A 14,175-nucleotide genomic window follows, 5' to 3' on the forward strand; every position below is an offset into this window, starting at 1 on the left:
ATATAATTCTTACATCGCACAAAATAAACAAAGAGGATTATTGATCAACTTAGAATGTTAGTCTATATAGAAAATTGACTATTGTTTTTTCTAAAGTCGATAAAAACTCACCCCAAATCATGATACATTAAGCAAATGATTCTCTCTCTCTCTCTCTCTCTCTCTTATATATATATAATATATATATAATCAAAAGACGACATTATAGTAAGAGATGTATAATACGAGGTGCATCTTTATAAAGCAAGTTGAGACAAGAGAAGAGGAAGATAGGAAGATTGGATAATAAACAAAGCATATATCGTCCAATTCAAAATGCATATTCTCCGACATATCCAAGTGAGTGATGAGCAACATTTGTCCCATCATCACTTTGTGTGGATTAGGGTATTTGATGTCTTTTATCACACACAACAACCTCTCTACCTGTAATTCGTTTAATTTGCTTGCCTAAATATTGTTGAACCAACAGATAAGATCACTCAGACTCATAGGCATCTTAAAAAGCTGGTGATGAAGCTAATCCACAATCCCATTATCTCTTCAAGGATTGCTAATTTACCATTACTTCAGGATAAGGATGTCTGCTTACCTAAATAAAAGGATAAGGATGTTTACAGCATATTAATTTTTTGAGGGAGAAAAATCCCTCATCATTAGTTTTTTGACCCCCCCTTTTTCCTAAAATAATAGTTTTTAGCAAAATAATAGAGTGCATAGTTATTTTTAAAATTTTTTTTATCCTTACATTGTCAGATGAACACAAGCTAGGCTTACTTTATATTTATGTGGAGGAACCATGACGAAGAATTTAGAAATAAGTTCGACCCTTAACAAAGGCTCATTAGTCATTCCCCATGTTTGATTTGTAGCACCATGTTTTGTAGCATAAGGAAGAGACAGTAAAGCAGAGCTGTGCAAAACGAGACATAGAGAACTTATGAATGTCTATATGTATATATACACAAGACATAGGCTAAAAGGGTATTTGGATGAAAACCAAACCATAGTTTTAAAAGTGATTTTATGATATACAAAGTAAATATGTGAGAGAATTTGTCTTGATTTATGAAAAAGTGCCTTTAAAAAGTATTTTGGAGATATCCAAACCCCCCTTATAAGTTGATGGATTTGGCTTTTTCCAAAACTTAAGTATCAACTATATACTCCTCCTATGCTTAATATATGACTTAATTAAAAATTGATAGTGATCCTATAATTTTTTTCTCAAATTAACTCTATTAATATTTTTTCGACAATAATCAAGTAAAAGATGAAGAAGATTAAGAAAAAAAAATGATTAGGATAATTTAGAAAATATATCATATTAGCTAATTTAACTAATATCATTAATCTACTTAAATTAATTAATTAGGTCATATATTAAATATTGAAGGAGTACTAGTATTATTTATGATTTATAACTAGAATGATTTGTTATGAATTTTATATTGGTATATCAATGATATATTAATTCAATGATTTACTTGTTAAATCATCAAAACTTCAGGCTCTCGTATCTTCCAGCTATCAAAGAAACCAAATATTCAAGCAATTAACGTTGCTACTAGAAGGATACAGTCAATTTAGACCTATTTCAAATTACTAAATTACATCCACACTTCAACAAGAGATTCTAACCCAAACCTTGTGTATATACATCCGCCTCAATAACTTTGAAATTTGAATAATTTGATTAGCTTGAAAAAATGCTAAATAGCAAATTTTGATTGCCTAGAAATTTTGACTATAAAATAGATACACCAAATTATGTACGAGAGGACCTTACAGTCCAAACCAGCTAACTTGTAGGACTTAACTAGCACCTTTCTGGTAATCCTTAATACAGAAAGGCAGGCTGAAACTATCCCATTTCCTTGCGATCTGGAAAGCTGTTTGTCACTTTTCTAACTGTAGCATGCTTCAGATTCATCCTCGTCATACAATTTTTCATCATCATCATCTTCGTCTTCATCCTCATCTTCATATAAAAGATAATTTCGATGCTGGCTCTTTAAGCGTATTTGAAATCGGTCTCTGATTGCAGTTCCCTAGTTTATAGGCAAGACAATAAAATGAGATTTCATAAAAAGGAATTATCTAAGTAGTAATGAAGAAATCATACAAAAAAAACGAGTTATTTTACACAGTAAGTAGCCTTATAAAGAGATAGGAGAAAGAGTCAACCATCTTGTGGCAACCCTCTTCAAACATTTCCAGAAATCCGGCAATCAGTCGATCAGCATTTTCAATCCATTCATCACGGTGCATTCCAGCAGTTTTTGCTACCGTTTGTATCTACAATTAAGAAAGAAATAAAATTCTATCTTATGTTGCAGCAGGAAAAAGATGTTATAAACTCTGCACATGCATTAAACAACTTAAGGACATGGACATTGTGGCATAAAAAATTCAGAATTTCCAAGCAGTCAAGTATAAGTTATGCCTAATAAAATTATCTGTCCTGCAATACAGTAAAGGTCAAAACTTTTATGCATCATATGGGTCAACAACTTTGGGCTACGCTTGACCCAGTCTTCATGATCTCAAGATACTTCAACTCCACAGGTCTGTTCTTGGTAGGAGCAGAATCCCTTGTTACAAATAGCCAAGGAAACCAATGTCACAGCTTGCTTTGTTGGATTGAGTCAAATGGCCCATGTTCATAACTGTTTAGTAGTTTTAACACTAAAAACTGGTTGGTCTGTTGACCTGCCCAGATTATTCCAGTTGTTAACTGGTCTAAGCAATTTTCAACCAATTGTTGGCTGGTTTTAAGGATTAACTGAAGCAGTATGGACGTATTGTGGCCAGTTTGATGGTTCCTTTGTCTAACTGTTTTGCACACATTGGCTAATGACGCGAAGACAGAGAAAAATCAACAAAATTACCTTCTCTCCCACTTTCTCTTGCTGTCTCTTCACTTTCTCGCGCAGCCTTTTAAGTCCCATGTTCATTCTAAGTCTCTTCTCCTGCAGGCAGTGGATAAAGTAACACAAAATTGTCATCTTACAATGAAGGCATTAATTAACCAACTGACAAATAACAAACAGAATAACATCAGCGAGAAATAGGTTCCAATGAAGGACAGACCTTCACATAGCTGACACCTAGATCCCTTCTTGAATAACCACGGTCCAAATTGCGAATGATGTACTGGTTGTAATCTTTGATAATTCTCATGATAATATCCGAAGTAGAAATCCCCTCAGTTCGCTTTGTTTCCTTAAATTTTCCAACTGACTTAACCTATGTATTACAAGGAATAAATACATAAAAGATAACCAGGGTCAGTCACAAGGTTTGAGAAATTTATACAGCTGCTACATGAGCAGTACTAGCTCAATGAAACGATCAAAGCTAAACAAATTCCTAGATAGGCATGTGATTCAGTTTTAACTAAAACTTACAAATTCATAGACATCCTTTCCAGCTCCACTTGCATCAGCATAACTAAGGTAATAGAATGGGAAAAGGAAAATTAACGCATTGAAGAATGAGTGAGAACTTGAAGATAATGGTACAGTACAAAATACCGTTAAGATTTAAAATGCAAGGAGAAAACCGCCCACACAGAAAAAGGCCTCACCAAACAACATATAAAATGGAAGTTTAATACACTTTTTAGAAACTTGTCGTTCTTAACCGATAGGATCGTGGGGTTCAAATGCCAAGTAACAAAATAGTCCACAGCTGATGAACTAAGTGCAAAAAATCTCTCTTTTTCATCCTTTGCAAACCATAGACCATCCATTTTTTCATGGCACCCAACAATCCTCAACAATCATCTGACATGAATCTTGAACCTTTTTTTTTTTTTTGGGTAAATTTTGCTTACATGAATTCCATCTTTTCTTTCAGGAAAATAAAATCCAGCATCCCTTTTTTCTACTTAAAAGAGCAATACTTCGAAAACCATTAAATTACAAAAACAATCTAGTTCCAGTGCCAAAGTTGACAAAATTAAAATGTATTTGAAAACCCTAAGCTTTCGATAAAGCTGCTGCAAGAAGGTTCCCCGCCCATCAACTTTAAACGTGTACTGCTCCACTGTTGATAATTTTTCATCCATAAGTCCCCTTGAATCATGATAAGTTTACAAATGAAAGCAGTTAGCTCGGGGTTGATTATACTTACGGAAGAGAATCATGTGCCACATAGTCGATTTGATGCTTGTCTAGGAATTCCTGTGTGATTATCCAAGGCGCATCAGGAATAACTTCGTCAACCCACCTGCATCGAGTACAATGCAGCAGGTTCAAGCAACACTTGCATGTGAAAAGCAGTCAAGTAAATCTGATAAGGGAAAAGTCCAATATAGTGTTCTCCCAGACGAGTAAAACAGATGGACCAGAGTTTTCTACTTTTATTTAAAAGAATTCAATCGCTAGATAAATTTTTGGTGGTAATAGAAGCAAAGAAAATTTTTGATCTTTTATACCACCAAGAAAACTGTTTTTACGGTGTAAAAATGTAAAAACTGAACTCCAATTGACCATATTTCATGAGGTGCAGCAGTAGAACTCAGAGATCAGAAATGGTTTTATTCTAAATTTCTAATAGTAGCGCATTACATAAATAGGGAGTGTCGGTATAAGTAAGGTATTAGTGTTAAATGAATCATAACTAAATTCGAAGAATAAACCAACCTGCAATGTCGAAGAGACTCATAGCGTTCTTTCTCGGTCATAACAGTTTTGCCTTTATATTTGTTAGTGACCTCATCATTGCAGCATCCAACAAGGAGATAAGTGTTTGGAAACCTTAAATTAAGGAAAAAGGAAATGGATATGCATTACATGATTGCTCAAACAATATCTGTTTTATAAAAGAGAGTAATGGCCTTTAAATTTGTTAAGTGATAGAGCCATATATATGGCTTCTCCTTGGCGCTCTGCCCAAGGCCTTCTACAAGGACACACTACTTCTAATATATATATATATAATTCAGAAAATGTTAAAGTTCTTCTAAAACAAAATTTTTTACTTTAGGGTATGTGTTGAGTTTTTAATTCGTATTTCCTGGTCATTGTCCTTGAGTAATTTGTTCTTTCTTCTCTCGAAACAAATTCTTCATGGATCAAAAGAAAAAATACAACCGAATGAAAACGGCAAAACAATGTAGACTAAATCAGCAGGAGAAAAAAAAATCACGACTTATCCTAGGGACTAGAGGGGGATCATAGTTTAGAGTGAAAACCTGCTTCCAACTAAAACAGAGGGTCAGTGAAAATTAAATTTAGCAGAGTCATGGACGGAGGGAATAATCAAAACAGCAAATCATGTCGTCGAACTTCGAATTCAAACTACAAGCTTTTCCGAAAAAGGCATAAAGGAAAGGAAGAGAGAAAATTACAGTTTCTTGGCTTGCTCGAGGGAACGGGCATGACCGAAGTGAAAAAAATCGTAAATTCCATCGGCGTAAACACGAACTGGTCTCTCGGCGCCACCAAAATCCGTAGGTTCAGAATCATGGTGATCCTCCATCCCTCAAATCTCTGACTCTCTGATCGATTTAGCGCCGAGCGAGCGTTAGTTTTAAAGCGCCAACTGGCTCCAACTCCAACTGTAACAATTGCCGCTATCGGATTTTGTTTCAAATTAGTCCATATTAGTAGTTTTCCAAATGGGACTTCTGTATCCGTTGCTTCGGTCGTTTAATATAATATATCTGTCTAATCCAAATATAATCTTATAACATATATCTATGTAGGGATTCCCTTTATCATTATTTGGTTGGACAATTCTTTTATCATCAAATTATCAATAATATATATATGTATATATTTTATAGAATTCAAATCTATTGTTTTTCAAGTTGAGTGTCGGTAGTTTTTGAATTATTTTACTTTATTTTATTTACTTAAATTGAGAAGCATCAATAATCAATGAACACTTAAAAAACCATAACAATTATAAAGAATATCACAAATTTTAAAACATAACTAAATTTTAAGAAATCATAAATAAAATTATGACTTGTTAAACACAAGATTTTGAATCTGAATTTGTATGAATTTTAAAAATATTTATGAGAGATATTCTCAGTTGAATCTAACATTACTTAATCACTTAAATATAATCTAATAATACCAAACCTCAAATTCTAACATATAATCTAGAAAAATACTTAGGTAAAATTCCTTATACCTATTATATCAAATTTTTCAATTACATATGACAATGTATATTATTTTTAAAATATTAACATTTAATAGCACTTAATTATAAATCCACCTAAAAAAAATTAAAACACATGTCATGTATGATTAGAGAACTTAATGCATACAAGAAACATGGCATAATTATTTTCCTATAATCTAAGTAATTAATAATAAAAGACAAAATTATATCTAATGTTTTTCATAAGGGAGGGAGGGACTGCTTTTTGATTTTTATTTATCAGTTATATTATTAAATTTTTTACATCATATATGATTTTGTCATTTATTAATTATTTATAGGAAAAAGCCACTGAAATATAGAGTATATAGTAATTAAGATTAAGAGTAAATTAAAATGTTGTTAAACTTGAAGATAGAAGTAATAAGATTTAATACTTTTCTCAATTTTAGTGAAACATTGTGTCTTATGTAGTTGTGTTTTATAAATAGAACTCCATGAGTGCATTAAAATCAAAATTTCAAACATTTTAAATTATTTTGGGAAGAAGAAGAAATGATACTGCTTTGAATATTTAATATAAGAATTAGTTAGATATTTAATTTGATTTTAAATATAAGAACACAATCCATTTTGTCTCCAATATTTATCTATTTTGTCTTTGAGTAATCTCTATAATAATTATGTGTTAAGGAGCTACTATTAATGATTAATTCAAATATATATGATTAATAAAACTATTTCAGAAAAAACAATATTTATGCACTATACATAATTAATTTAAATAATTTTTTAACCTTCAAATTAGTAACCATATTTTATTTTTTTAAATATTCATACGTGAGACTCCTGTGTAAAATAAAAGCGGGGGATAACAGCAGACGGAGGAATTCTGGTGATGCCGCTGCTTGCTGCCACTTCCCATGCGCCGAGCGCCTTTTGAATTTCTGGGAGTGATGAATGTCGCAGTAGCAGGCCTGCTTGCTCCTTCTCTGACTCCTCGTCTTTCTACCTCCATTGGAAGCTCGGTATTCGTCTCTCTCTTCTCTTCGCCCCCCAACCCAAAAAAAAAAAAAAAACTTTAATTTCTTCGTCTGATTATTGTTCTAATGATTGCTTATAGTTATAGGTTACTTCAATGATTTTTTTAATGCTTATGGAGCACTTTAATTGTAGATTTCTGTTCGAGGGCAACAAAAAAGTTTGTAGATTTCCGGGTTTTTGTTTGATCTTCACGGAAATGAGTGTTTCTTCTGGGTAATTTTATAGAATCTCGATGGCAATGGACGATACCCTCTGGAGGAGTCTAACAATTTTTAAATCCCACTCAAGCCGGGTATAAATGGCGCTTGGTTTTGGCCTACGATGGAACCAATTATGCAGGTCTGCTTTCCCTCCCAGTTTCTGGGTTTGGAGCATTTGGTTTCTCTTTTGTGAAGGCCTTTGCAACCTTTGCGATCTTTTCTGTATCTTTCTTTCCGGTTAGCTGGTTCTAAACTCCATTGCCTTGCTGAAAACTAAATAATAAACCAGCGATTTGGTCTATGAATTGTTGTACCTATTTACTTTAGTTTTGAACCCTAATTATCTTCAAGACTGATTATATTTCAGGCTGGCAATATCAGCTGTCCCCCCCAACCATACAATGCGCTGTGGAAAACGCTTTAACTCGAGTTACCAAGCTAGATAGAAAGGATCTCTGCTTGGTTGGTTCTGGCAGGACGGATAGAGGAGTTCATGCATGGGGTCAGGTCCATCTTTATTTCTCTCGTGTAGTTTGAAACAGACTAGATTGAACTTGACTCTGTTCAGGCTAGGGTTTTGAAGAGAGAGTGCCCAAAAAGCAAAATAGTCTGTCCAAGCCCAAGTCTGATTTCACTTTTCTATTTCATCTTAAACATTATTAAAGCTACATGAACCTAAAGATTATTAAGATATCAAACATTTCTTCAGGTTAATCAAAATTAAATGGCAGGAATTATAGTTTTTCCGGACAAGATTTTCATAAAATAGTTCTCTTCTAAACATGAAAGCCTCTAGCGAAAATGTTAAACATCATTTCCTACTGGTCTGAAATGTTAAACAACATTAAAAGAGGAAAATAACAAACTTCACTCGCATTCCATTGAGGCCTAGGCTAGAAAACTGAAAATATATTCGGGTCTTAAATTTAAGGACCAAATCTATGGCCTCCATAAATTACAAGCTTAACGTTGCTGCAGGTTGCACACTTCACCACACCATTCAACTATGACAGCTTGGAAGAGATTCACGCAGCTCTGAATGGCCTTCTTCCTTCTGATATCCGAGTTAGGGAGATTAGCCCAGCATTGCCTGAATTCCACGCTCGATTCTCTGCAATAAGTAAGGTTTACCATTACAAGATATACAATGATACCATCATGGACCCATTTCAACGGCACTTTGCTTACCATAGTGCCTATAAACTCAATAGCGCTGTCATGAGAGAAGCTGCGAAATATTTTATTGGGAAGCATGACTACTCTGCCTTTGCCAATGTATCCCACAATGATCGGGTTCCAGATCCAGTGAAGGAAATATTCAGATTTGATGTGGTAGATATGGTAATAGTCGATCTCTAGTGCAAGGTTTCTGCACTTTTAGATATTATTTCAGTTCTGAAATGATAGTTTAATCCCAGTAATAACTAGGGATAATGACAGTTAAGTCCTGAAATATTAATTTGATGACAGTTAATCCTGATAAAATTTTCTGAAAAATGATTTGTAAATATTGATTTAGATAATTGCAAGTGGAAATCTCACTCAAAACTCAAATACCTAATTTGCAATTGAGACTCCAAAATTTACAACAATCTGAATCGATACTTGCAGTTCACTTTCCAGAAAGAAAATTTTGTCTGGGAGTCTGTCATTAAATTGATGTTTTGAGACCTAACTATTATTCTTCCTAATAGCTAAAATTTACATTACTATTTCTTTTAAAATTGAGACAAAAATTACCACTAGATGGTTAGTGGTAATGGAACAAATCATTGTAGTGTAAACTATAATTTACTTATTTAGTGTTTTGCACTATAGTTACTCTGATTTTATCTTATTTTTGCTAGAATTCTTATATAGCTGATTACTTTATATGTAGGGAGCTCTTTTGCGGCTAGAAGTTGAAGGCTCAGGTTTCTTATACAGACAAGTACGAAACATGGTAAAGAGTTTACTTAAGCCTAATCCATGTGAAGGATTATTCTGCATTTTAAATTTATTCTAATGATTCCAATTAAATGCTGGAAATTGTGTCCATGTGTTTACCATGCAGGTGGCTCTGTTGCTTCAAATCGGCAAAGAAGCAATTCCTCCTGACATTGTCCCCATGATTTTGGAATCTCGAGACCGCAAGGAGCTGGCAAAGTACGCATTGTCTACTCCACCTCATGGCCTTTGCCTTGTATCTGTCAACTACAATGAAAGTCACTTATTAATTCCACCAGGTCGCCCTGCTGGCAGTTTTGGTAGGCATCATAGTGTTACAAAATGTAAGCTTCCGTTCTATTAACAATATTCAGCAGCCTATGAAATGATGAGACTTCAAAAACGGTGCCCCATTGAATTTGCAGATATGATGCACACAATTTATCTCGTGGTCGTATCTGTGTCAATATTGATGTTTCTTGATTAGGAACAAAAGGAAGATCCCATTTGTAGGAACTACGTTTTGACGTATATTTGATTGTGCCTGGGGCCTGGAATAGGAATTTGACTTCTGGGTTTGTTTCCAAGATATAATTTCGAGTGAAGTTCCATATTTGTTTAATTCAATGAGTATAAATTTAATCATTTACTTTTAACCTTGATTTGCATTGGTATTTGGTACTTATATGCAAGAGGAATTACTTTGACTTGTTAGAAGGAACCGGGCTTGTTTGTGGAAGTTGAAATTATTCCTTCTGGTTCAAAATATAAGCTAAATTTGTTAGTGAGACTTAATTTTTTTTATTTTATATTTTATAAGATAACATTCACTTTTATCTAATGTTTAATGAGTTTTTTTTTTTTTTCAGTTTTGTCCTCATATATTTTCCTTTTTCTTTGATTCATTTATTGTATTTTTTACTTATTTTCTTCATTAATAAGGACATATTTTGGGGAAAAAATTACGTGCCTTACACATTTATTATTTTAAAGTGCTTTTAACTAGTTTCTTGATAAACGTAAATGGATAAAATTTAGTTTATATTTTGAATCAAAGGGAGTATTTCTAAAGTGCCTGTTGGATGAAGGCATTTTGATTTTTAATTTTGTGAGAATGTAAATAATATATTCATAAAAAGTTGAGTATGAAACATACGAAAATAAAAAACACTCCACACTTCCTCCACTCCTAAATGCAGGTTAAAGGAACCATGAGGCAGGAACGATTTTAATGGGATGACTCAATAAATTACTTCCATGACCAAACCATTTTTTAAAATCGCGGAACATACATATTTCTAACTCAAAAGATTGCCTATGGCTTATGTCTCAAAGAAACGAAGTTCTGCCATAAACTCTTGGCGATAAGGGGAATACCAAGCTACTGCTTTTGCAGAACCAAGGACTTGCAATGCATATTCAAAAGCAAGTATGGGTTCCTGCGCTTGTATAGGACATTTTGGGTTCTTCAGATCAACCGTAACTCCTGAATCAACTCTGAAACTGAGAGGACCAACAATCTGCACGATACACCATTTTTTTGTTATCAAAAGCAGCTTTAAAAATCTGTAGAACATCATGGTATTGTGTCTGATACATATTCACAGCATGATATTTTAAATTTTACGTAAAGTATTGTATATTTTCATTTAGTAGAGGGGGGAAGCCTTTTAAACACTACATAGTTAATCGTTTCACGTGTTCAACTTTTAATTGTGTCCTGTATCAATTTGAGTGCCGTGCTTACTAGTTTAGATCCACGCATAAGAGAAATTGTAACGTTAAGCAAGTTCACAGCAAAACTAAGAAAAGGATACGCGAGAGGGACAAGACAGTAATGTGCTGCTTGGTTGGGACATAAAAATTACTTTTCATCTTTGAAATTATTTTTCCAGTGCACCAAATGGTGGGCCCTAAAATAAAAATATTTGTTAAGAATATATGTTATTGCCACTAGAAACTTTTGCTTTCGAGCAATCAATCAGAAATCATAAAGAGATGAACAAGTTTCTCCAACAAGGTATCTTCAGGGCTAATTCTGTCAATTCCTAATAAGGTTCCGCCATCATGCAAAACTTATGCATATAGGAGTCTCATAATTGAAAGAAATGCAGGTACCTGCTGCTGAAGAGAAAAGGTAGCATCTGGACAAATTGCCTGAACAGCTTCCAAGGTGGGCCTCTGAGAATTGAGAAGATCTTGTGTAACACTTGTTGCAGCTGAAAGAAATTTCAAACCAGAAGGGAAGTCCAGCCGGGCCTGAAATCTGGAAAGGTCTAGAAAAAGCCTTTGGAAGTTTCCATATTGAGCCGCAAACGAAACGGATGCAAATATATCTGCCAGACAGGAGGCCTTCATTCCATAAGCCTCGAGATAAAATCCTCTGGAACCTTGTCTATCATCTTCCACTAGCGCTCTTACTGAATTCTCTCCCACAGAGGTGGTCGCAGCCACACCTGATAACAAGGAATTGAAATAACCAATAAGCTTAATGCCATAACATTTATGGCTTTATATTCATCCATGCGAGACAGCACCCCTTGCCATCGTGACTTTAGTCCTATTTCAGACAGCAGAACCCATCTCAATTACTCAGTTTAAATCCTTAATCCTCTAATAGTAGAAGAGTTAATGTTCTGATTATTAAAGATAATATATAATAGTTTCCGCACTTATTCACTGAGCAAAAGGTTGTGCGACCAAAGCACAGCAGCCGTCACCTTTTAGGCTAGGAATGTACCTATGGAAATTTCATGCGAAATAAAACAACTTACCAATAATTCCTGTGGCAGATACATGAGGGTTTGAAAGAAAAAAGTCATATGGCTGCACCAATTTCAACATTCGAGCTGTGCTTCTCCAAATGTCAACCTTCTTCTTGTAAGAAAAGGCACTCTTGATGGCCAATCCTGGAAGTAGAGTAGGAGGTGGCCCACTACTTTGATTTTGATTATTTTCAAACTGCTCAGGTGTCCCGATATTTCGGTGCAAAGACAAATGATAACTCGCAGCAGAGTCACTGGTGGCTAAAGAAGCAAGATCAATTGCCATTGAAAACGGGACATCCCAGTAATTACCAGTCTTATCAACAAAAAGACCAGGCCAAACTGCCTCTACCATCAGGTCATGATGTGCAAACTACAACCACAAACCAATGAAATCATCGATAAGAATAAAAACCCCTTAGATAGCTCAATTCGCAAGAAAATTTAATCACAAAACAAGAAGAAATACAAAAACCAAAAGCAATAGCAAATGTAGTCTACAATATGTTAAGTGTATTGTTCAATAAAAAATCATGGTCAACAGAACATGAAAAATTTGTTCCCGACCCCAATGGAATGAATCATACTAAGCACACTATTATTCTCTTCAATGATCCAAGGAAAGCTCATAATACTAAAGAATGGAAAGGCACAATTAATCTGACAAGGAAATCAAGAACAGAACCCATAGTATAAGGATTTCATGTTAACAATCACCTTGTGATGAAGAACTGTCTTGATTCTCCGTTTATTGGTATAACCATAAGCATCTAATCCAACAAGCAAAGTGTCATCAGGCGTTAAAAGGAAATCTGTGCACAAATTTAGGGCATATAAGGATTTCTCCTGTAGGTGTTTCTGAAGGGATTTCAACCACGACGATACAGACCCATGTGATTCTCCACTGCTTTTGACAGAGGCGACAAATCTCTGCACATTGAACTGCCCTAGAAGAGTTACAAACCTGCAAAACTAGCAGGCTTAAATATCAATATATATATATATATATATATTCCATGAGGATTTTTCACAGACCATCAGTTGATAGTTAAGCAATACACAGGAAAAAATATTCACAGCATTACATAAATTAATGCAAGCCTCTACTGATTTCATTATCCAGGTTTATCTTAGTCCAATAACGCCGTTCACAAAATACTCACAGGTTAAAGTATCTTTGGAAGAATTCTCAAGCCTACTCCCATACCCAGGGTCTTTCGCCTTACCATTACTGTCTTTATATATATATATATATATATATATATATATATATATAAATATCTACTCCCGAACTACGAAGCATGAACACAGAAGATTCATGTGGACAACAAAATGTTCATGAAAAAAATAGAACATGACAAGGCGAACGCACAATTTTTTCAATTCAGATAAAGAGCACTCCATAGAACTTAAAATCACATCTATAAATTCAAATTTTGGTAGAAAACAGGGTACATAGACAAGGGAATTACCAGCTATCAGAAAAAGGGATGGTGAGCACGCGCTGCAGACTCAGGCCTTGAGGTTTGGAATAGCTCGGAATAAGAGGTGCATGCATGAAGCGTTGAATGAAATCAATTTGGTTAGGTCTTGAAAGCCTTGTTCCTCTGGATATACCCAACGGAATTGGGTCTCCAGGAACCGGACAAGCCAAACCATCAAGTGTTTTGGGAGTAGAGACATCCAAATCCCAAAACCCTGCCCCATCCATAGCCCATCTTAGTTTCCTCATCTCTCTTATCTCCCAGAGTAGAGCAATTCTGACCGTGCAGAACTGTGCTGCCGCCAAAAAGAATGAGAATGCATAAGTCTGTTTCCATTCACAGGGCTTTTTGCTTTCTCACTACTGTCAATTATCCAAAATCCTAACTTGCAAACTATGAAGCATCGACACAGAATATCCACATTGACAATTAAATCTTAATAATAATAATCAATTAAAAAAAAAAAAAGAACAAGAACAGGACTAGGCGCTCGCGCTCACAATTTCATGGAGTAATTCATAAATAATCTACAATGTAAAACTTCCCTCCACCACTATTCTTTCCTGCTCGCTTCAAAGAGCGGAGACACAAAATTCGAGAACGATTATACAGCACATAGTAATCTCAGACATT

General features: G+C 34.5%; 3 protein-coding genes across 5 annotated transcripts; 1 reads left to right on the forward strand and 2 right to left on the reverse strand.

The window, feature by feature from the left end:
• Positions 1–1,576: 1,576 nt before the first annotated feature.
• Positions 1,577–5,487, reverse strand: LOC114718164 (choline-phosphate cytidylyltransferase 2-like). The gene is made up of 8 exons (XM_028903430.1): positions 5,357–5,487; positions 4,650–4,763; positions 4,138–4,233; positions 3,411–3,453; positions 3,094–3,249; positions 2,892–2,972; positions 2,188–2,298; positions 1,577–2,051 (listed from the first exon to the last, which is right to left on the reverse strand). The coding sequence occupies exons 1-8, from the start codon at positions 5,485–5,487 to the stop codon at positions 1,908–1,910; spliced, it is 876 nt and encodes a 291-aa protein (XP_028759263.1). The 3' UTR covers positions 1,577–1,907.
• A 1,955-nt stretch (positions 5,488–7,442) lies between these two features.
• On the forward strand, positions 7,443–9,949 carry LOC114718142 (tRNA pseudouridine synthase A 1-like; the record flags this gene model as incomplete). Its single annotated transcript, XM_028903402.1, has 5 exons — positions 7,443–7,506; positions 7,735–7,874; positions 8,346–8,708; positions 9,247–9,309; positions 9,421–9,949. Coding segments are annotated over 5 exons (867 nt in total), but the record flags the coding sequence as incomplete, so codon positions are not given.
• A 569-nt stretch (positions 9,950–10,518) lies between these two features.
• On the reverse strand, positions 10,519–14,175 carry LOC114718155 (protein TRIGALACTOSYLDIACYLGLYCEROL 4, chloroplastic). Of its 3 annotated transcripts, none has more exons than XM_028903420.1 (6): positions 14,043–14,175; positions 13,531–13,832; positions 12,776–13,022; positions 12,068–12,431; positions 11,412–11,749; positions 10,519–10,825 (listed from the first exon to the last, which is right to left on the reverse strand). In XM_028903420.1, the coding sequence occupies exons 2-6, from the start codon at positions 13,788–13,790 to the stop codon at positions 10,616–10,618; spliced, it is 1,419 nt and encodes a 472-aa protein (XP_028759253.1). In that variant the 5' UTR covers positions 13,791–13,832; positions 14,043–14,175; the 3' UTR covers positions 10,519–10,615. The 3 variants fall into 3 exon arrangements, with proteins under 3 accessions (XP_028759253.1, XP_028759252.1, XP_028759254.1); XM_028903419.1 differs by having other exon boundaries at positions 13,531–13,837; XM_028903421.1 differs by lacking the exon at positions 14,043–14,175 and having other exon boundaries at positions 10,519–10,813; positions 13,531–13,940.

This window comes from Neltuma alba, unplaced genomic scaffold, assembly GCF_004799145.2.
Source record: "Neltuma alba isolate B1F8T4 unplaced genomic scaffold, ASM479914v2 tig00011814_pilon, whole genome shotgun sequence".
In the NCBI taxonomy this organism is placed as follows: domain Eukaryota; kingdom Viridiplantae; phylum Streptophyta; class Magnoliopsida; order Fabales; family Fabaceae; genus Neltuma; species Neltuma alba.

Excerpts from the sequence above, each read along its gene's own strand:
- LOC114718164 (XM_028903430.1), bottom strand. The coding sequence starts at position 5,487 with ATGGAGGATCACCATGATTCTGAACCTACGGATTTTGGTGGCGCCGAG. Across the intron at positions 3,250-3,410 it reads GAAAGGATGTCTATGAATTT|GTTAAGTCAGTTGGAAAATT; the intron begins GTAAGTTTTAGT and ends TGTAATACATAG. Across the intron at positions 2,973-3,093 it reads TAGGTGTCAGCTATGTGAAG|GAGAAGAGACTTAGAATGAA; the intron begins GTCTGTCCTTCA and ends CACTGCCTGCAG.
- LOC114718155 (XM_028903420.1), bottom strand. The coding sequence starts at position 13,790 with ATGAGGAAACTAAGATGGGCTATGGATGGGGCAGGGTTTTGGGATTTG. Across the intron at positions 12,432-12,775 it reads AGACAGTTCTTCATCACAAG|TTTGCACATCATGACCTGAT; the intron begins GTGATTGTTAAC and ends TTGTGGTTGTAG. Across the intron at positions 10,826-11,411 it reads CCTTTTCTCTTCAGCAGCAG|TGTATCGTGCAGATTGTTGG; the intron begins GTACCTGCATTT and ends ACAAAAAAATGG.